General features: G+C 33.8%; 2 protein-coding genes and 1 non-coding gene across 4 annotated transcripts; 1 reads left to right on the top strand and 2 right to left on the bottom strand.

Moving 5' to 3' along the window:
* The first annotated feature begins 3,112 nt into the window (after positions 1-3,112).
* LOC136206739 (uncharacterized) lies at positions 3,113-5,322 on the top strand. 2 transcript variants are annotated; one of them, XM_065997885.1, is made up of 5 exons: positions 3,113-3,424; positions 3,819-4,056; positions 4,465-4,750; positions 4,851-4,928; positions 5,035-5,322. In XM_065997885.1, exons 1-5 carry the CDS (start codon positions 3,409-3,411, stop codon positions 5,083-5,085), a joined length of 669 nt encoding a protein of 222 aa, XP_065853957.1. In that variant the 5' UTR covers positions 3,113-3,408; the 3' UTR covers positions 5,086-5,322. The 2 variants fall into 2 exon arrangements, with proteins under 2 accessions (XP_065853957.1, XP_065853958.1); XM_065997886.1 differs by having other exon boundaries at positions 3,592-4,056.
* Positions 5,323-7,466: 2,144 nt separating this feature from the next.
* LOC136207078 (uncharacterized) lies at positions 7,467-11,804 on the bottom strand. The gene is made up of 12 exons (XM_065998351.1): positions 11,564-11,804; positions 11,438-11,491; positions 11,245-11,331; positions 10,570-10,668; positions 10,053-10,148; positions 9,858-9,923; positions 9,680-9,770; positions 8,341-8,408; positions 8,173-8,238; positions 8,035-8,085; positions 7,772-7,836; positions 7,467-7,685 (listed from the first exon to the last, which is right to left on the bottom strand). The coding sequence occupies exons 1-12, from the start codon at positions 11,723-11,725 to the stop codon at positions 7,628-7,630; spliced, it is 963 nt and encodes a 320-aa protein (XP_065854423.1). The 5' UTR covers positions 11,726-11,804; the 3' UTR covers positions 7,467-7,627.
* A 27-nt stretch (positions 11,805-11,831) lies between these two features.
* TRNAL-UAA (transfer RNA leucine (anticodon UAA)) lies at positions 11,832-11,914 on the bottom strand. Its single transcript has one exon. It is a non-coding gene; the product is annotated as a tRNA-Leu (tRNA).
* Positions 11,915-22,390: the final 10,476 nt, after the last annotated feature.

Raw genomic sequence — 22,390 nt, 5'->3', positions numbered from 1 at the left:
AAGGGGCGCCTCTCACAATCGATCGAAAACCAGGAAATATCTGAAGGAGATCAGATCATCGCCAATTGGAAAACCAGGAAAATCCAAAAACCCTTCACGCAAAAGTAGACCTGTCCACGGGCCCGGGTACCCGCCCAGGCCCGTGTCCCTTGGACCGGGCTTGGACAATAAAAATTGTTCATCGGCCCAGGCCCGCCTATTTTTTGGGCGGGCTTGGGATTAATAAAAATAACACGGGCCGGCCCAGCCCGGCCCGCTTATTAATATTAATTAATAAATATTTATTTATATATTAAATATTTATTTTTAAGTATAATATTTATTTTTTTATAATTAATAATTATATATATATATTTAGGTGGGCTTATATGGGTTGGGCTCGGGATTTGATTTTTAAGCCCGAGCCCAGCCCGGCCCGAGCCCGCCTAAATTAATTGTGGGCTGGGCTGGGCTTGGGCTAAGCATTTTTACTTAAAAACCCGACTAGCCCGGCCCGAGCCCGGCCCAACCCGGCCTATGGACAGGTCTACGCGAAAGGGACGCTCTCAACAGGAGCAAAATTCTACCATTAAAAAAAATATATATTTAAAACCAGTCCCAATCAAATATTAAATCTTCAAATGTATCCTTTGTAGTAACATTAATTACTTTTGACTAATAATATTCAGTGTATTTTTGTATGATATCCCAAAACAAAATTCATTGGGTTAAAAAATTATACAAAATGGGAGTCAATAGTCAACACTCATTTTCTAAAAACATTATCCCGTAGAGGCTGGAACTTTGTTCCTTAATTAATCACACTCAATTCTCAATAGACTTCCATTTCCAAGATTTTCTCTCTTTAATTTTCATAAAAATATAATTATTTAATTTTTTAGTAAATAATATTATTATTTATTAGGGAAATTAACGTTTTAAACTAATAATTTGAATTATATCAAATAATTATTTTTAATATATTTTAAATATTAAAATTTAGAAATTAAAATCTAAAATATATTTTTTAGGATTTAAAATTTATAAATTTTGGTCTAACTTTTTTAAATTAAAATAGGGTAATTAATTTATTAGTCCTTATATTTTGACAAAACACACTGTTTAGTCCCTGTATTTTCAAAAACACATGGTAAGGTCCCTAACCTTTTTTTTAGTGAACTGTTTAGTCCTTCCGTCTGTTTGTTAGATTTTTTACCATTTATGACTTCGGAAATGACTAAATTACCCTTTACTATTTACCTTCAAACTTCAGAAGAGGAAATCCAATTTAGAAAAAGAAGCTATTTGTATGGAGAACAAGAAAAAGAACAGATTCAATGCTTACTAATTTGAACGATTAAGAAGAAAATCAAGAAGAAGAACACTCAAAGTTGATTTCAGATGCATTAGAGTTTAAATGAAAGGAAAATAAAGGAAAAGAAGAACGCAAATCCAAATTAACTAACAGAATCTTCATGAGAGTCTAACGGTAGGGACTAAACAGTTCACCGAGAAAAACGTTAGGGACTAAACAGTTCACCGAGAAAAACGTTAAGGACTTTACCATGTGTTTTTAAAAATACAGGGACTAAACAATATGTTTTGTCAAAATATAGGGACTAATAAATTAATTACCTATTAAAATATAAAAATATATTTTATTTGTGATATATAAATGAATATTTTAGAATTGATTTTAATGGTATAATTTAATTATAATTTTATAATTATAATTTTTTTTAATGTAAAAAACCCTTATTATTAGCATGAAATTAGTGGAGGGAGTTTTTGCAATTCGGCCTATAAAGCTTTTACTCCTAATAGGGCTGATCCTCCCTTGGAAATTTGGAAGTCCATTTGGGCCCTCAAAGTCCCCTACCGCATTAGGAGTTTCCTATGGTTGGGAGTCAAAAACAGGCTCCTCACGAATGCAGATAGACACAGAAGGCACTTGGCTGTATCTGGTGCCTGTAGCAGATGCAGCGGCCATGTGGAAACCTTGTGCCATGCTTTGAGGGATTGTCCGAATAGTAGAAAGGTTTGGGAAGGGGTCCTTCCTCACCACATCCTTCCTTCATTTATGGGGTTCTCTGATATTGACTGGTTCTCTGAAGGCGTTAATGGGAATTTGTTGGCCAGTATGGAGCACGGGGCTATTCTCTTCGCTATTATTTGTCACCAAATGTGGAAATGGAGGAATGAAGAGTTATTTGCTGAGAAGACAGTCTTTATTCATGACATCCGGTTTTACTTCTCGAAAAAACTCTCTGTTATTACAAAGAGTTTTGAAGGAGAGCCCCTGGTTCACCCCTCCCCGGTTAAAGAGGTCCAGTTAGTTGGTTGGAGGAAGCCCATGGAAGGGGTTGTCAAGTTGAATACGGATGGCTCCTGCCTTAGTAATGGCAGAATTGCTGCTGGTGGAGTTCTTCGGGATGCTGGTGGCGCCTGGCTGGCTGGGTTTACCCATAACTTAAGTACGGGCTCCTCCTTTACTACGGAGCTCTAGGGGATCTTGTCTGGCATTAAACTCGCCATTCGCATGGGTGTTAAAAGACTTTCGGTGGAGTCTGACAATTTGGAGGCTATCAACAGGATTTCGGATAGACAGACTGTTTGTCTTAAGAGTCAGAATCTCATTAAAGCCATCTTGAGGCTTCGTCCTGCCTTCGATTCTCTTACCTTCTCCCATATTTATAGGGAGCAAAACCGCGTGGCAGATCGCTTGGCAGCTGCTGGGCATGAGGGGATGTTAGGTGTTTCTACCCTTTTCGTTCCTCCTTCTTTTCTGTTACCTTCTCTTCTTGAGGATAGGATTGGGGTCAGTCTTTCTAGACTGATCCCGGGTTAGGTTTTTGTTTGTTTGTTTTTTTTCTTCCCTTCTTACCCAAAAAAAATTAGTGGAGGAAGGGGCTTAGGCCCAAAATGAGTCCAATAAAAGCCCAATTACAACAGTATGATTTATAGATAGGCCGTAGAGCCCAAAAAAGAAAGAAAAAGGGGAGACGATTATCAAGCACGCTCAGAACACGTGAAACCCCTTCCACTCCCATCTACCCGTCGGTTTCTAATCCTACGGTCGAAAACAATCTTCAGTTATTTTATTATCAGACGCACTCCCCATTCTGGGTTACATAAATATTTGTGTGAGAGAACACAGAGAGAAGAAGAAGGAAGAAGAAGAAGAGGGAGAAAATCCACATTAAGCTCAGAGAAAAAAAGAGAGAAAGAAGATTGTGCAAGAGAAAGAGAGAGAGAAGGGGTTTGAATTGGCGAATCAATTTACTTTTCAAACAGAATACACAGAAAGAAGGAAAAATTTGAGGGAAGAAGATAGAGTTTGGTGTAATCTGGAAGCAGAAGCGATCTAGAATTTCGTCTTCTTCGTTGAGATTCAGCGATTCTTATTTATTTGCTCGTTTTATCATCCTCATGCAATTATCTTATGGTAAGATATGGTTTATCTTCTTCGTTTCTCTTTTCCAATTTCAGGGATTTCATTGTTTACTTCAGATCTTTGATGTTAACCTCACAATTTTCTCATTGACAGAGTATATGTATATTGGATCTTCTTCAATATATGTTTTTCATTATTTGATTGTTGTGTTTTCTCAGATTTTTCGCCGCTTCTGGGCTTTCTCTATGAACTCACTTCTTAACCTTCTTCAGTTTCAGTCTGGGTCTTCTGAAATTGAAGACCTAGAAGACTCAATCGGATGAACCTCAATCTTCAATTTGTTTATTTCTCCGATTTTAACTTCTGGGTTTCCTGTTCTTTGATTATTGCTTCAACATCAAATTTCTGCTTCTTCTCCGATTTTTACTTGTTTATACTGGTGCAGATATGGATAGAGATGGGAAAAATCAGAGAGGAATGAAGACACTAGAGCCTGACTTTTTCTTGCAGTGGGGGAATAAAAAGAGGCTTAGATGTGTAAGAGTAAGAGACCCTCAAATCATCTCACAGAGATCTAATGGTCTCTTTAGCAGGAAAATCACATCTCGGATTGATAGACGCGTCGTCGTCTCTTCTGCGGCAGAGAAGGAAGCATCTCATCCTCATCCCAATCGTCTTACTAGGTTCGATTGTCTTGCCCTCTTCTCAGTTTCCAATTTCATCGGCTGTTGTGGAGAAATTCTCTCTAATTCTATCTTCTCCTCTTCTCAGAAAATATGAAGTGTTTTAAAATGCCGATGGAATTGGATTTTCTTTTTGGTTGTCATTTACTGTTTGACGGCTGAGAAAATAATAGAGAGAATTAATCCTGTTTTCTTTTCTCATTTTCTCAGCAACCAAACAGACAGTTGAGAAATCCCAAATAAAGAGAGAGAAGGTCGGATCTTTCTTGCAATCCCCTTCCCCTGTTTGGTTGATGGGAAGTTACAAGCAAAAGAAATTGAAAAAACGAAAAAACTTCAATCTGCAAACTTGTGTCAGATCCCAAATAATGCAATATTGATAAGATTTGTGGATCTGTTGTGGTACAGGAATTCAGAGGCAGCAATTTTGCGGAGTGAGAATCGAAAATCAGCATCACCGGAGAAAGAAGAGAGATATTACACAACAAGAGGGTCATCAGTAGGTATAGATGAGAATGGGAAGGTGTCAATGGATGTGAACAAGGGAGGAGAAGAGAGAGGAGGACACGTTTGGCCAAAACTATATATAAGCTTGTCAAGCAAAGAAAAAGAAGAGGACTTTCTAGCCATGAAAGGATGTAAACTTCCCCAACGCCCCAAGAAGAGGGCCAAGATTATCCAAAGAAGCTTACTTGTAAGTCTCATATTCTTCCTTCTGATCAGGCTTGGGTTTGTTTTCCTTGGATCTTTAATGTGGATTATGAATTGACTGGGATTTTTTTTATGGGTTGCAGTTGGTGAGCCCAGGGGCATGGTTGAGTGATATGAGCCAAGAGAGGTATGAAGTTAGGGAGAAGAAGAGTTGTAAGAAGGTACACACACTATTGAAATTGATTCTTTTCTTAGATCTGAAGTGATGGATCTTTCTTTCTTCTTTGGGATTAAAGTTGTAATTGTAATCTGAATGTGGTGATGCAGAGACCTAGAGGGCTGAAGGCGATGGGAAGCATGGAAAGTGATTCAGAATGAGCATTGGATTGAGGAGGCGGCTTGTGTCCTTTTTCTTAATAGTTTAGGGATTTTTTGAATTTTTGTTTTGGGATCATATCATGATATGATGGTGAGTAGGTAGTTTGTTAGAGGTTGGAGAAAAGAGAAGAAAAGGGGGTTAGCAACTAGTAATCTCTCATGTGTTTGTTTGTTTGTTTGTTGTATATCTATAAGTGTCATCCAATTTTTATAAGATCAGAAAAATTAATTTTCTCATTTTTCCATCTTTTACCAATTTCTCATTTTTCATTGGTTTTTTTAGGGTAAATTGGATTGGACTGTTTTAATGGTAACTTCATTTACCTTGCTTCAAAGGGGTAGGGAAAGTTTTTTTTTTTTAAATAAACAACCTGGTGGTTTCGGGACTAAGGCTTTGTTGTTGTTGTTGTAAACAACCTGGTGGTTACGGTAACATTGTTAGAAAAGAAAAAATAAATAAATATCGGTAAGTTAATGGATTATGGATGTAATTTATCGGATATATTATGCTGTTGGAAATAGTAGAAGAGATTTTTATCATGTAATTATTTTATAAAAAAAAAAATACTAACAGAGAAAATAAGACAAAATAGAAAAATTTCAAAATTTAAAATAAAATTGTAATTGTCTCCTTGTGGTTTGATTTATATTTACAAATGACGAAATAAAATATCTAAACATATAATAAAAAAGTGATTGGACAAATATATGCTTCAACTTTAAACATTGTAACTAAGAATCTGATTGTTTTTGTTAATATAAAAAATCACATATACTAGTTAAGAATCATAAAGCTTTTATTATTATTTTTCCCTATTTTTGTATTTTGCCCAGTTTTGTCTTTATAATAAGATTAAGAGGACATGATGTCAAATGAATAGGCATGTGATAGATATTATTATATTTTAAAATAAAAGCATTAAATAATTGTAAAAAATTAGTCAAATAAAATGGCCCATCTTGGCATCATTCTGATTGTGGAGGATGCATATAAATGGAATGCTGCTAACATTTAGGCTGAATCTCTGGCGATTTTTTAATCATAACATCCATCCTGCATTGACATGCCATGCCATATCTAATCTCTTTTTTTTTTTTTATGAACATATCTAATCTCTTAAATGTGAAGATAATGACTTAAACAAATACTCCTTCCGTCCCATTTTGATAGGTAATATTTCAGTTGCACGGTAATTAATAAATTTAGTTAAAATACTATATGTTTACTAAAATACCCTCCATAAAGAATTTAATTAAACATATAAAAATAAAATTTAAATATCTTGGTATTTGAGACTCATTAAATACATCCAACCTAAATTACATATCCACAGACTCAAATTAAATGTTTACGGCTATATGGAAAATTCTTTCAAATTCCAAATTAAGCCTTACCGCCAATTAAGGAAATTAAACAAAAAAAAATGGGTAAATTACACCTATGGCTACTGAAATTTATCCATTTTCACATTATGGCCATTGAACTTCATTTCTTTTCGGTATGACCATTGAACTTCACACTTTTAACACCGGTGGCCACTCAATTTTAACTAACTTCTCAAAATGACCGTTAACGATCTCAAAATGAAAATATTCAAGAATTCAAGTTGTTCAGAACGACATTTACCATGAAACCACATTTTTTATTTTCCAAAATCACATTTTTTTGAGCTTTCTCTCTCTTAAAATTCATTCTCTCTCTCCTAACCAAACAACACCCAAATGACCTCAAAACGAAAATTTTCAAGAATTAAAGCTATTAGAATATCATTAACGCTTTGGATTTTTTATTTTTAGGCGTAAACAGTCGTTTTGAGACGTTAAGTGGCCACCGGTGTTAAAAAATGTAAAGTTCAGTGGCCATACCGGGAAGAAATGAAGTTCAATGGTCATAATGTAAAAATGGATAAAGTTCAGTAGCCATGGATGTAATTTACCCTAAAAAAATGGAGCCAAATTATACTCAAAATTTATTAAATTAAGCATTACCGCCAATTAAGGAAATTAAATTAAAAAAATGGAGCCAAATTATACTCAAGGATTTATTGTATGATCCCGCCAATTTGAATGACAATTTTGGTGAATTAATTAAGCCATCATTCACTCATTGATTCAAAGCTTTTTGGTATTGAATGTTTGATTGCAATTAATAATCATTGGAATTAAAAGAATTTATCTTCGTAAATATGAAAAAAAAAGAGGTGACCAAATTAATTAAAGTGATAGACTTGATAATTAATAAGGGCATTATAGACTATTTAACATTTAACTACCACTTAAAAATAGAAAAATGCCTATATTTTGGGATGACTAAAATAGAAATATTGCCTATCAAAATGGGACGGAGGGAGTATTTATTACCACTTAAGAATCCAGCTGGCTAATGCTAAATTTTCGATCTTTAATTAAAACCCTTGATCAGTAAATAAGATATTATGACAAGACAAGAGTTTAGTTGTTTGTTTTTGCTGTAATCAAAATATACATGTATGTGTGTCTGTGTTCTGTAAGGTGGATGCGCCTCTGCTGCAGAGTATCTGTATCAATTCACTTGAGACTTGGCAGCTTCAAGCATTTCCACAACTAAAGTTTTCACATCCCTAACAAATACAACAAACACAACTTTAGCTTCAAAGCCTATTTAGACTTCCACAAAAGACAGTAATTCGGGGTTACGGCATCTTACTTTCGATCTTCCGCACGTCTAGGGAAAGGAATACGAAGCTTGTAAGTGCTCCCTTGATAAACAGCCTATAAGGGAGAAAAAGAGTATGAGGTCAAACATTTATTGTAAGAAGAGGAAAGGTTCAGAGATCGGAATAGAATCTAAAAGACAATTTAGCACTTAAATGAAACAGTTCCAATGGGAACATGGCCACTATAAGAGAAGAAACTGGCTAATCTGAAAGCAGAAGACTCAAAGAATGTAAGGTTATGCATTAGCAATACCTTGACATTGAATCCGAGACTATCAATGTCTAGCATGTAGGCAGAATCCACCTGGAAAAGAAACCAGTCACTGCTCACATAATGTCCGGTCTAATAACATCCCAGGCTAACTTATAGAAACATAATCAATTAAATTACTGGAATTGATGTTGAATGTTGCACGATGAGCCTAGTATCTTCACCATGATCTCTATTCATATGGCCCTGATAAGGATAAGAAGCCACTTAAAAGTTGGGAGCCAGATATTTTACAGGATTATGCATAATAGACAGGAATAGAGTTGACAAAAAAAAAAAAAAACATACTGCAACAGGCTTAGAGAACTGAGCTATAGGGTCGGCTTTAGCAGCTTGGTATTCTTCGCTGCTAAACTCTGCAGTATTGTAAATAATAAAATCAGAAATGAAAGCACAGGCACTCAAAAGATAAATGCAGGGTCATAATCATGGGTCAGAAGCACCTATGGTCACTAAAGTGGTTTCTGAGGCAATGAACTCGCCAAAGTAGCACAAGTGTGTCAATAAAGTCACTATGACCGGATCCAGCGACTTGCTCCACCGGAATGCTGTCGACAGTGACACCTCATCCGGCGACTTATTAAAGTATTACTTTTGGATTTCTCTTAAACAATAATAGTTTTAATTAATTTCGGGGAAAAGGGAAATGGAGATTGAGAATATGGGAATCAAACCAAGAAACCAAAAGAAACATTTGCAACGATGGAGAGGGAAATTTCAACTGCGGATAGCTCAACATCTCCAATATGGCCGACAAAGATATTAGTAAAGGAATTAACCCCATAATTTCAGAGGATAATGAGTGCTATAGGAGCTGCAATTGTCCATAATTTGGAAGATTCCAATAAGAAAACGTATTTTGCATCTCGAAAATTTCGAATAAGAGGATAATCTCCTGATAGTAGAAGGTGCAGGTGAAGATCAGCAGTTTCGAAGATGGAAATATGGCCAGACACAGGGGTATTGCTACTTATGACACTTATGACGCCATCAATCAATGGCGGAGCAGTATGTAAAGGAGGAGAAATTTAATTTTTGCCTTCAATTTTTTTATTCAATATTAAAAGGGGATTTCAGGTTATTAAGCCATGGTTGACTACAGTTGGGGTTAGAGGGAAAGGATTAAAAAAATTAAACTCATGGACAACAGGTGGCTGCCACATAGCCGCTCCTTCAAATTGGAACTAATGTGTCGCTGGCGTGTCAATGTCTTTCTCAGGAGCTACGGGAAATGCATCTCAAGTACACCAATTAGTTGGTATCAAAGGATTAATGTCGGATCCACAAGGACAAATGATTGATTTACCCATTCAAAGCAATTTACGCGAAGGATGAGATGTCGCTAACGTCAGCATTCCAGTGGAGCAAGTTGACGAATCCGGTCATAGACTTCATTCACACACATGTGCTACTTTAGTAACTTTATCGTCGCAAAAACGACTTTAGTGACCACTTATGCAAATACTCTCTACTTCAGTGACGTGGGTGCTTTTGACCTCATAATCACAGAAGGGTGACTAGGGTTTAGTGACCTTCAGAATATCAAAATTCACTCTCAACAAGAAATTCAGAAAAACAATGCAATATGATGGTCAAGAAAAAGAACAATGCAGAATAGTACACATACCTCCTGATCCAAGCAACGCAGTTGCAACTCCAGATACAAATCGCACAACTCTTGGTTCAATACGCAAGAATTGGAAGTCACCGAAGTCAACCTTCACATTGTAAGTACAGATCTTCACATAGAGTACTGGTACTGGACAAAAACAAGCATGCCAGGAAGTAAAGGGGAAACAAGTTACCCAGAATGCATTGGGATGCTTTGCCAGATAAGCAGTTCGAATGGCACTTCTATCTTCCTCAGAAACCTAATTGATCAAGAGATTATTTTAAAATTATATTAACTCCATAAACAAAGAAAATGTAAAATTAAATTAAGTTCCAAAATAATGAGCTCAGGAAACACTTGTATAGGTAAAGAAGATAAAAGGACTTACAGCAACAGCATCTCCATGCAGGGTGATTACTAAATCGGTCCTATCCTCTGGATCTCTAGCAACAAGCAATGAGCATTTCGGATTAGCTAACAGGTCCTGTGGAAAGCAAGTTTCAGATGGTCATGGAATAGTGGTAAGAGTAAATTGAAAAGTACACTAAAGGATAAAAGAAACAGTAGTGACTTATTAAATCACTAAGTTTGAGGAGACAAAAGAAAAGTAATTAGTCAACTGAAGATCAATCTCAGAATTTAGTCCCCTAATGCACCTAATCGCCTAGGCTTCAGTTGCTGAGAGGAAATTCAACAAATATGAGAAACTAGACAAACAGAAGATCAATCTTAGAAGTATTTGCTGAGTAGCTTCACCAGACTTTAGATAATTCAAGTAAAAAGATGAAACAAAAATCATAGAATAAAGTTTTACCAATCCAAAAAGACCAGAATCTCTTCCATTTTATAATTGTTCCAAGTTGAAGAACACATGAAAAAAGAAATATGAACATTATAGAGGATACCTTTGAATGAGTTGCCAGGCTGCTCACTGCTAATATTGGAGATCCATCAACATCACATGCAAAATCAACCATTGACCCTGATGGATAACCCTCATGCTTCTGGAATTAAAAACAACTGCTACAATTTAATAAGCAAATGAAAAAGTAGATCAAGCAATAAACGCCACAATCAAATATAATCCTCATCTCCTTAGCCACAAAATGATTAACAACCATTGTTTTCCATAGCTATATGTTTTGTCTATCACTATCATTCATAAAAATAACTGATACTAATCCTTAAAATACTATGACTTAATGAAGTGTAAAGTTCATGGACTCAAGAATTCATACATTCAAAGCATTTTCCTGGTTTAGACCTTAGAGCTCTGTCACATATACCCTTCCGGATTCTCTCCCCCTCATATCACAAGTCTAATTTAATCCTGCACACTTCCCAACTTTGACCTTCATATTGATCACTGATGCAGATCAGTCTCCACCGAATGTGAATAATTATTGCTGCACATCCCCAAACCAAATGGGTCTAGTAGTTTGTTTCACTAGTAGTAACAAATTTACTGATTCCTTTCACAGAAAAAACTAATAAATCCAATCACCATTTATTGTTTCTCTTTAATTGATGAGTTATAATCTACAATCAACACATGAACAAACAAGGAAACAAGAACAAACCTGAGAAAAAGTTGAAAGCATGCCACGGACACTGTGATTGAGCACAGTTTTAATTTCCTCTACTGGAGGAAGTCGAGCGGCCTTTTCCTAAAATTCACACAAACCCAAGACCGACCAGTAAACTTCACAACCATACAAATCAACCAACGATACAAATTAATAATCTCTTATGCTAAACAACAAAGTAACCTACCTGGTGAGTTTGAATTAACTGCAACACATTGTCAACACCTCCAGGAGATACAGCCTGATCAAAATTAAAAACACCTCAATTAAGGAAAGAAATCCTATTAGAAAAATGGAAGTTATGATTACCTACCTGAGTGGATGATTGAGTTGCAGAGGCCATGGAAAGTGAGGGACGAAGACTGAGGTGAAGCGGTGAGTAGGAAAATGGTAAAAGGGGAGAAGAAAATTTGGCAGTGTTGACATTGAAGCGAGTATTTATTGGGACGGAGCAGTGCGCCATAATAGTCCTCATAGCTGAGCGCGATACAAGGAACCGAAGCTCCCAACCGACGACACCACACCTCCACCTAATCTCTCTTTAACTATATTTAAAGAGAGATAAAAAGAAAATTAAAAAATGCAAGCTGTGGGGTTCGAACCCACGCGCACTTATGTGCAGAAGATCTTAAGTCTTCCCCCTTAACCTCTCGGGCAAACCTGCAAGTCCTCTATGATGATTATAAATTACTTAATTTTTCGATCAAAGTTAGTGTTTTAAATAATGACAAAAAAGAAAATTAAATTATTAATATTTGTATATCCCAAATTTTTCTTTGAAATAATGATTATTTTGACTAATATTTATACTACTGAACTGAATCCATTGGATTCTTTAAATTTAAACACTGAGACTGGTTTTGTGCAACATTAGATTCGAAAAAATAAACATTATTTTGAGAAATAAATCTTATATATTCATAATAGTTTTAAATGTATTGAATTTAAAAAAATGTATTTTATATATAAAAAAAATGTTGTATTTTATTATAGGATAAATAATTATAAGGTCTCTATGTTTTTACCTAATACACTACTCAGTCCCTGTGTTTTTGGAAATAATTATATAGTCCTCCAGTTTTTGTTTTTGTTAACTCCTTAGTCCTTATACTTGAGTCAATAGTCAAATTATACTAAATAAATTTTAAAATACCAAAATTACCCTTTACTTTATGTTTTAATAATAAAACATCTATTTTTCGTATTTTATATTTTTTTCTCTTTTTTCCTACATAATCACAATATCTCCAATATAAACTCCAATATAAAGTAATTGATTTATTAATTTTTTTTATACAATTATAGAACTTTAATTTAATAACGTAAAATTTATTGACTAAAAAAATGAAGAAAAAATATTTTAAAAATTATTAAAATAGGAGTAAGACTATCATTATAAAAAGTTGGGTAAATAACTATAAGGTCCTTATGTTTTTATAATTCTAATAAATTTTACGAATAAAGAAAAAAATATGATTTTTAAAAAATTATAAAAAATTTATAATCATATTTAATGTTTTTTTTAATTAAAGGCTGGTTATCGAGGAGGAGACGAAGACGGACATCCCAGCAAAGCTGGCACCCCCGACCTCAACCCCATGACCCCCGAACCAATATTATTAAAAGAGAACATAAAAAATCTGAAAACAAAAGAATGAAAGAATAGAAAATACAGAACATGATCAAGATATATTATAATATTTAATGTTAGTTTAAAGATATTATATTAAAAAAATAAAGAAAAAATAATTACAATTTAAGAAAATTAATAATACATTTTTTCAAATATATTAATTTTGGTGTATATGTAGTTCAAAAACTTCATTAAAACTAATTAGATTAAATTTGAACTAAAAGATAATTTTTTTTATGTATATAACTAGTGGCAGTTTTGGACTTTCATTTACAAAAATAAAAGGAAGGACTAAAGAATTGATTAAGATAAAACTTAAGGACCTTATAATAATATGATGGACTTACTAATGTGTTAAGTAAAAACATAAGGACCTTATAATTATTTACCCTAATTTTTAACATAAAAGTAATTCAAACTTGACCACTTTAATAGAAGATATTATAAAAATGATACTCTAATCAACTTTAATTCTTCAACTTTTTCGTGTTGGGGTCATTTAGGTGTTGCTTGATTAAGAGAAAGAAAGTGAATGTTTAAAGAGAAAAAGTTCAAATGATGATTTTGGAATATAAAAAATATGGCTCCATAGTAAATGTAACAACCTTAGGGGGCGTTTGGTTTGGGGTCTTTAGGAATGGGAATGAGAATGGAAGGATTTCATTCCCTTTGTTCTTGTTTGTTTACAAAAAAAACTCATTCCCTTTACCCACTTTAGGTTAAGTCATTACCCCACTTTAGGTTAAGCCATTACCCCATGCCCTCTAGGGAATTGGATTCCCTTTACCCCATTCCCTTTCCTAAACATATCCAAACACATAGGGGAATTAATGCTTATTCCTTTCCTTTCCTTTAGTTTCCATTTCTTGATTCCTTTTCCCTTACCCCGTGTGAACCAAACGCCCCCTTAGTTCTTAGACTTTTTCATTTTGAGGTCGTCAACAGTAATTTTAAGACTTTAATTGAAGTTTAGTGGTAATAATATTACAAAGTATAAAGTTGAGTGATTTTTATGTTATATTTTGAACTTTAGTGATCATAATATTAGTAGGGGTAAAGTTCAATAGTCATGAGTATAATTTACCCTTATTTTATATGGAAAAATATTTTTTCTCCTTCAATATTCGTAATTATAATTATTTTTATTAATATTAACTTCATCACATGCTACCTAATTAGACTCTTCACCTTCTACAATACTCATAATATCCCTCCCTGTAACTACCCATCCTTGCTCATTCACTTCCTCCCTCGAACGATAATGTCTTTTTGCGATCGGTAAATACGAATTTGCGATCGCATTTCCAACACCGGTGAAATGGCTAGAACGGGAAAGAAGAAGGTAGATACGGTCGACGAGAAATAGAAGAAGAAGGTATGTGATTTGCGACCGCACTTGTTGAATTTGCGAAACAGACTAAATGCGTTTCGCAAATTCAGAACCATAAATGCGTGTCACAAATTCAACAAGTGCGATCGCATTTTATACAATTGCGATCGCAATTTAAATTTTGCGAAATTATTTGAATCTAAATGAAATTGGATGAAATTAATTGAAACTAAATGAAATTTGTGTTGAAACTAATTGAAATTGGATGAAATTAATTGAAACTAAATGAAATTTGTGTTGAAACTGAATGAAATTTGTGTTGAAACTAATTGAAATTGAGTGAATTTAATTGAAAATGCGTTCAATATTACATTTAATGTAAACCTTATGATGCCCTACAAATCGAAGAACTTGGTATATCACTAGGAGGCCGTGATGTATTCGGTACATGGCGATGACAATTCAAATGATTATGTCCAACAAGTTCGCACTGACTACCTCTTCTTGGGATTACATCTTCACCTTGGGATGGTATTCTATTTTGACTTCTCGGTCGTCCAGCCGGTCAATTTCCAATTACAGGGGGGAGTACTTTCATAGGGTTCTCACACGTCTTCCATTAGGACTGGTGTCCAACTGGATATATAGACTCTGCATAAGCCAATTTCAGTGTATCATTTTTGTAATATTTACCAACCCACTGATATGCATTCGTTAACCTGAACTCCGATGCAACTCTACACATGTGTCTACATGGGAACCCTGATAGTTGCCATTTTCTACATGTGCATGTTCTTGACTCTAAATCAACGATTCCACCCTTGTTCCGATCGCGAATTTCAAATGTGTGATTGTCGATTCCATGAAATGAACACGTAACTGCTTTTTGTACATGTCGGATCATCTGAACTTCGGCCCATTCTGTCAAGTACGATGTCCGTTCTACTGAACAATAAATACATTATGTTAGCTATGCATTTAAGCATATATAACCGAAAATAAATTTAAATCGTTACCTGCCGTGTTTCGCCTATCATAAAACCATTTTTGAAGGGTTGCTCTTATATATTCCACCATCATTGTGATAGGTAAACGTCTCCCATCAACTATGCCTGCGTTGAATGATTCAGCTACATTTGTGGTCATTATGTTGTAACGACGTGTAGAAAAGTGTGCATGTGACCATTTTTCGATTCCCGCTTCTTTTAAATATGTAGCGCACGGGGCATGTATTTTACGCAATTGGAAATGCCTCTTCGAAGTCGGAGATGCGATAAGCTTTTGCAGCTCACCAATATTGCTTTGCTATCTTTTTAATAGACCGATATTTGGTCTTCATATTCATCTTTAGATGTTGGCAACAACATCCGTGTATCGCATCTAGAAATACCAAATTCACAGCATACTCAATTCTTTTGTGTCTATATGATATAATGGCACAATTGTCAACATCCCCAATACATTCTCTTAACTTGGTCATGAATCATGTCCATGTTTCATTTTATTCATTCAGACCAATCCTAAAAGCAATCGGATAAATCTTATTATTTCCATCTTTACAAACCGAAATGTACAATGTACCGAGATATTTACCTTTCAAGTATGCTCCGTCAACATATATAACATGTCGTATATGTTCTTTAAAAGCTCTAAGATACGGACCCATATCCATGAGTTCCACATTGAGCTTCAAGCGTATAAGTTCTCGCTCTCCATGCTTGCATGTAAGAGATTTTAATTGTATTTTCTTTACCAAACTCAGTAATAATGTCTTTTGGCCGATAAAATCTATCATCCTGATCAAACTTGTCTGTTATTAATGTGCCTGCAATACATTTCCTTGCTTGTCTATGATGTGAAAGAATTTGATCTCTGGAACAAGTGTGTTGGTCCATTCTATCCATCCTTCGAAGTCTGAACATTTCAGAATTCTTTATTATGATAGCTCTAGCCCGCCACTTACATACATCATCATTTCTACACTTAATTTCAAATAAGGACTTGTTAAACTTTAGACATAATAGGAGCCACGGGTGCATCATGTACTTCCGGAAGCCACCGAAATGGATTAGTCCTCCTTTGTTTTTTGTCTTCATCATCTGTCTCATAGACACTTGATTGAACATGATCAGCTCGTGCACTTGGTTGAACATGATCAGCGCGTGCACTTAGTTGAACATGATCAGCTCGTGCACTTGGTTGAAAATGATCATGTCGTGCACTTGGTTGTGTTTCAGGAACTCGTGCACTTGGTTGTGTTTCAGGAACACATGTATCTCCTACATCGTCATACGCAGCTCGTTCACTTGATTCAATGCCAATCTTATCAACTGGTTGTGTTTCAGGGACAAATGTATCTCCAACATCGTCATACGCAACGTTATAAGTATCCCATGTCACACCCGACCCTAAACGACCTCAATCGGCATTGGGTGTGAAATAGAAAGATCATAATCAATACTTAGAATTCTCCAATTTATCCAAATATCATTATATTACAATTTTAATACCAAAGTTCTAACCATAATTCTAACAATAAGAAACAACTTCCGATCCTTGCCTAATCGGTCGGTAACCTTCTCTCTATCATGTACTTTCTCACCTAAAAACATTAAAACATTTAAAAAGGTGAGACAAAAATCTCAGTAAGAAACTATCAGCTATAAAAATCAACTTTACTTAACATAGCTACATATATACATTTATAAAAGATTTAATCAAAACCGTATAAAATATACTCAAAACCGAAGTTCAAATAACTTTATATATATAATGCATTTTATCAAAACGAATCAAAACAAATAAACGTTTCATTAAACCAATTCATAATCAAATAAATGTTTTATCAAACCAACTTGTAATCAAATAAGTGTTTTATCAAACCAACTCGTATTCAATCAAACGTAAAACCTAATATCAAAATCAATCATAACCGAAAACATAATCCAAATGAACTTTAAACATTGTATCCATCCTCAAGTTTAAGTATCAATCCATAACCACATATATAGTCGAGACGTCTCTTAACATTGCCTATCCCATATGGTCTTACCCAACACTTCGCTGCCATACCCAATAGGTCTTCAGAATGTGTACACAGGCCATGTCCCTCACTGAACATGGTCTTCAAATATAAAACCACCGATCCGGATAACTCTCGATGGATATAAAATCATAAAATCATAACGTGCTCAAATTTCCTTTCACAATCAAATTCCAAACTATTTCATAACCATAAATCATTTGGCTTCAATTAGCCCTTTTGTATCATAAAAATCATATTTGGACTTCAATCCAAAATAATAACAATAATAACCGCAACAGATTTCTCAATCCAAAAACAATTCGTAAGAAATCATCAAATTCATTTTGTTTAATATAGATATATATTAAAACCAAAAACATATATGTATATATGTAAATCAACCAAATTAAGCCTTAAATCAACATAATCAAGTAAAATCTGAAATTCACATAGAAGCATAGTCAATAGCTTCATTTGAACCATAATTTCACAATAAAAGCAAGATCGTGAAAAATCTCAATTTTACAAAATACCCGTATAAACCCTGAAATATCAATTTCTGAAAATTATTTGATTATATATATATTTATATACATCAAACTCAAAATATAGTTGATAGTTACTTACCTTGGTCACTAATTGAACAAAATACACCCGATCGATTCTTCTCTAAATTCTGTCTACGACGTTTCCCTCCAAACATTGCCGAAACTCAAAAACTCTTCGGTTAGGACGTAGATATATGCATAAGGATGCTATAGTTTCAATTTCGAGTGATTCGGACGGTCGAATCTCCATAAATCAAAGAAACGGTAGAAAAACGGTTCAGAGAAAGCTGATAAATCTAAAATGAAGAAAAGGAAAGAAAAAGAATATGATAAACCTCACCTCTTCGCCAGATATATATCCAAATCTGGCGAATATCTGGTTTGATCTTCCATCTTTATATAATCTTTTAAAATTTACTCTAAACTTTTAATTTACACATAAACCCATCGAATTAACTCCAAATTTTTCCTATAGCACCAAATAAAAATCATACACCTAATAATTATAATATATAGTACTATCAAGGTATAAATTCTAGAAATTTAGACCCGGACGTGACATCCCATCCATTAGCAACGTCGTCGTTATCAGAGTTGTAAGTACCCCACACATCTTCATTTGGCATTTGATCAACAATTGGAATATTACTCGACTCGCCATTCTCTTCTTTGCAACCTCTACGAAGTTGTACATGTATTGTACAACGTACAATTTCAACATACAGTGTGGCATCACATTACTTGGATTCATCGAGCAATAATCTATGAAGCATCGTAAATCCTTACGATCTACAATAGGTACTTTGATTGGACTGTCTTTTGCTTGCATAGACATTCGCAAGTCATATAAGGTTGAATCAACACCTACACATGTGTAAATTCTCTCTTTTAACTTCTCAAATTTGATTTTTTTTCCAAACCGGAACAACTTTGATTCACCACCAATATACGTCATGATATTTGCTGAAGGAAAATAGGCAAACTGTTGGCAGCGGAAATATAAAATTTTTAACCTATTTCCTTTAAACCAAGATCCGTTAATCGTTATTTCATATAAAGAGTGATAGAACAAAATACCTTTATTGACGATCTATCTACAGTTACAAACGAAGTGCCCACAACTCTTAATCCCAAGTTTCACGAACACAATCAAAACAAACAATCAAATAAGTAAACGATTAGAATACAACCAATGAATAACAACCAAAATAGATTGCCTCTAACAAATCAACACAAAATCAAGGATAAAGAGAAAGAGATGAAATCAATAGAATGGAAGTGAGCGGAACAATTTCTTCCTCTACAATAGACTGGTCGAAATTCTCTCTCTATTAGGGATTGACCAAGTACACCTATAAAGGGGGATATATATAGCCTCTTGTATCTAAACTTTAGTTAGATAGAATTAGGTTACTTCTTTTGAGTTTTATTCTAAAATAAAACTTCATAAATATTATCTATAGTTTTTAAATAACTTCTTTAGAGTTTTATTCCAAAATAAAAACTTCATAAATATTATCTATAGTTTTAGATAACTTCTTTACAGTTTTATTCTAAAATAAAACTTCATAAATATTATCTATAGTTTTAATAACTTCTTTATAGTTTTATTCTAAAATAAAAACTTCATAAATATTATCTAAAGTTATATCTAAAGATAATATTAGGTTGTTTGGTAGAATAATATTTAGAAGCAATTTAATCACTTTGAATCTTCTAACTTAATTATTCCATAATTAATTTATCCACAATTATAATCTAATTATAATTGACTAAAATAAATTAATTCTCACATGTATATATATAATACATGTATTTCTGCCTACCAAAAAAAAATAATACATGTATTTCCCCTTTTTATTATTTGGGCCTTTATATTGGGCTTCCATCTATTAATTAACATCTATTCCTCTTTTGGTTCCAAGTCTTATGTGTGACCCATTAGGTTCTTATTGCTTCTAGCCGTATACAACTATTAAATTAATTTTCTCAGAATTATATTTAATCTTTGTATAATGGAATGAGTGCGCGAACAGTGATTGACAGATCCAAAACATTCCCCCAGAGCTATAAGAAGACAGGTTGATTCCGTCGTTGACCTTTCCGTATTAGTTACAGTATAATTCGATCATTTGTCAACTACATCCTTGAATTGAATCTTATGACTATGGGCAATGTCAAGTCATATATAGCGAGACGTTCGTTTTACTTGTACAGGCCGAGTTAACTCCAATTAGATAGGTTAAGTGAAATCTGCATTTCAAGTCTTAAGCTATCACCTTGCAAGGATTTAGAGTTAAGTCTTCCACAAGCGATCCTTGGACGTATCTCCCATTTATTAGGAGTGACAAATGCTTAATCCAATGTATAACTATCCTGCAATTACTTCCTATGATACCCAACGTCTACCATACACACCCCAGAGTCATCCCTATTATGGATCGTGTTACAACAGGATCAAAGTATCACATACTATAACCCAGAATCACTAATTAACATTCCTTTGAGTCTTAGGATTACTTATACCTATTAATACCAATGAGATGAACAGGTGACAAGGATAAATCTACCCATCCTGTTATCTCAAGTCAGGTCCCCAATCCTAATGAACTCCATTCATTGGATCCATGTAACTGTCCAGATATCTGCATATCTGAAGCTTGTGAGATCAGCTCTCTATCTCGACAGAAAACATTGTTACATGCAAGTCTCAATAGTGTTATGTCAATCCCTATTCAAAATATATCACTTGACTTGGGATGACTTTAAGTTTATTAGTTTATTATAATATTTCGTCTCAGTTCATGCTTGTATGAACACTTTATAATCACTTTAAATAAACTCAGGGATTTCCTTTTATTAGACTTATTTAGTTCTTTAAAGGAGGTTGCCTTTATACAGTTATGAAACCATATCTTATTAAAACAAATGATATAAAGAACAATTCATCTACATTAGGTTTATATCCTGAAACAATTGTCTATATGATACTAAACCCCAACATTTGCTACCTTTTTCCAATGGTCATTCCATGATACTGTACAAATAATAATATCTGTAGACATATCTCTGTAAAATGTAGTTTGAAAATGAGTGAAAGTTCAAGCAAATGAGTGCAAATTGGTGAAAATACGACCGCATTTGATCAATTGCGAGCCTAAACTGATCTAAATGCGATCGCATCTTACGAAAATGCGACTATGACAATTTTATAACCGGATCGCATTTTGCGATTTGCGACCGGCGAACCTTAAATATGTAACTGTTATATATATACGGTAAAGTACAAACGAGATAAATCGCATTTAATGTTTTCTTCAACAAGAAATTGACTTACCTTACGTTTGGAGACAAATGGTCTACTGAAAAATCTCAGATTTTGCAAATGATTGGGAGATAAATGCTTGAGACTGATTGGAAGATAAATGCTTGAGAGTGATTGGGAGATAAATCTTGAGAGTGATTGATCATTGCAAGTGTTGGTTATATATATACTAAGGGTATTTTTGGAAAATTAATAATAGAAGAGTATGATTAGGTAGCATGTGATGAAATGGGTCTAAATATGTAAATGAGCTTTACCATTAGTCTAGTTTTGTAATTTTTTCCAATAAATAATGTGTTAATATAATACTAATTATATAGAGATAACTAAAACTCATTAACTCATTTATTCTCTTTACTCCTACGATACCAACTAAGCCAAAAAGCCTCTAAAACACTTCTTATAAATTTTCTCTGCTTCCGCTATTATATATAGTATAGATAGATTAGTAATAGATCAAAAACACTTATGCATATATGAATATATATATAAGAAAAGTTCAACTATAAATGGTGTTTTGCATGAGATAAAAAAACAAGTGTACATATGAAATATTTCTTGTTGATATACGTTTTCATTAGTATTTTTGGTTTGTTGTTGGTGAGTGTTAACATAACGTCCATATGAAGTCAGGGCCGGTCCTGAACCTAACCCATGAGTGCCTATAACCTAAAGATGGAGGAGTTCAATTTTTTTATTATATATATATATATATGAAGTTCAAAAATTTATACATATATTAATATTATTTGGGCTTTAAAAGGCTCAAATAATTGATATTTTAGACTTAAAAGATGTTCAATTGATTTATTGAATACTAGTATTGTGCCCGCGTGTTGCGCGGGTCAATAAAATTTTTGTACAAAAATTTAATATATTTTTAATTAGGGTAATTAATTTATTAGTCCCTATATTTTGATAAAACACATTGTTTAGTCTCTGTATTTTCAAAAACACACGGTAAAGTTCCTAACTTTTTTCTCGATGAACTGTTTAGTCCCTAACGTTTTTCTCGGTGAACTGTTTAGTCCTTGCCATTAGACTCTCATGAAGATTCTTTCAGTCAATTTAGATTTGCGTTCTTCTTTTCCGTTATTTTCCCTTCCTTTAAACTCTACTGCATCTGAAATCAACTTTGAGTGTTATTCTTCTTAATTTTCTTCTTAATCGTTCAAATTCGTAAGCATTGGGTCTGTTCTTTTTTTTTGTTCTCCATACAAAAAGCTTCTTCTTCTAAATTGGATTTCCTCTTCTGAAATTTGAAGGTAAATAGTAAAGG

Source organism: Euphorbia lathyris, chromosome 9 (assembly GCF_963576675.1).
Source record: "Euphorbia lathyris chromosome 9, ddEupLath1.1, whole genome shotgun sequence".
Lineage (NCBI taxonomy): Eukaryota > Viridiplantae > Streptophyta > Magnoliopsida > Malpighiales > Euphorbiaceae > Euphorbia > Euphorbia lathyris.
The sequence above is the reverse complement of the archived record's forward strand: the minus strand, read 5'-3'. Positions and strand labels throughout refer to the sequence as shown.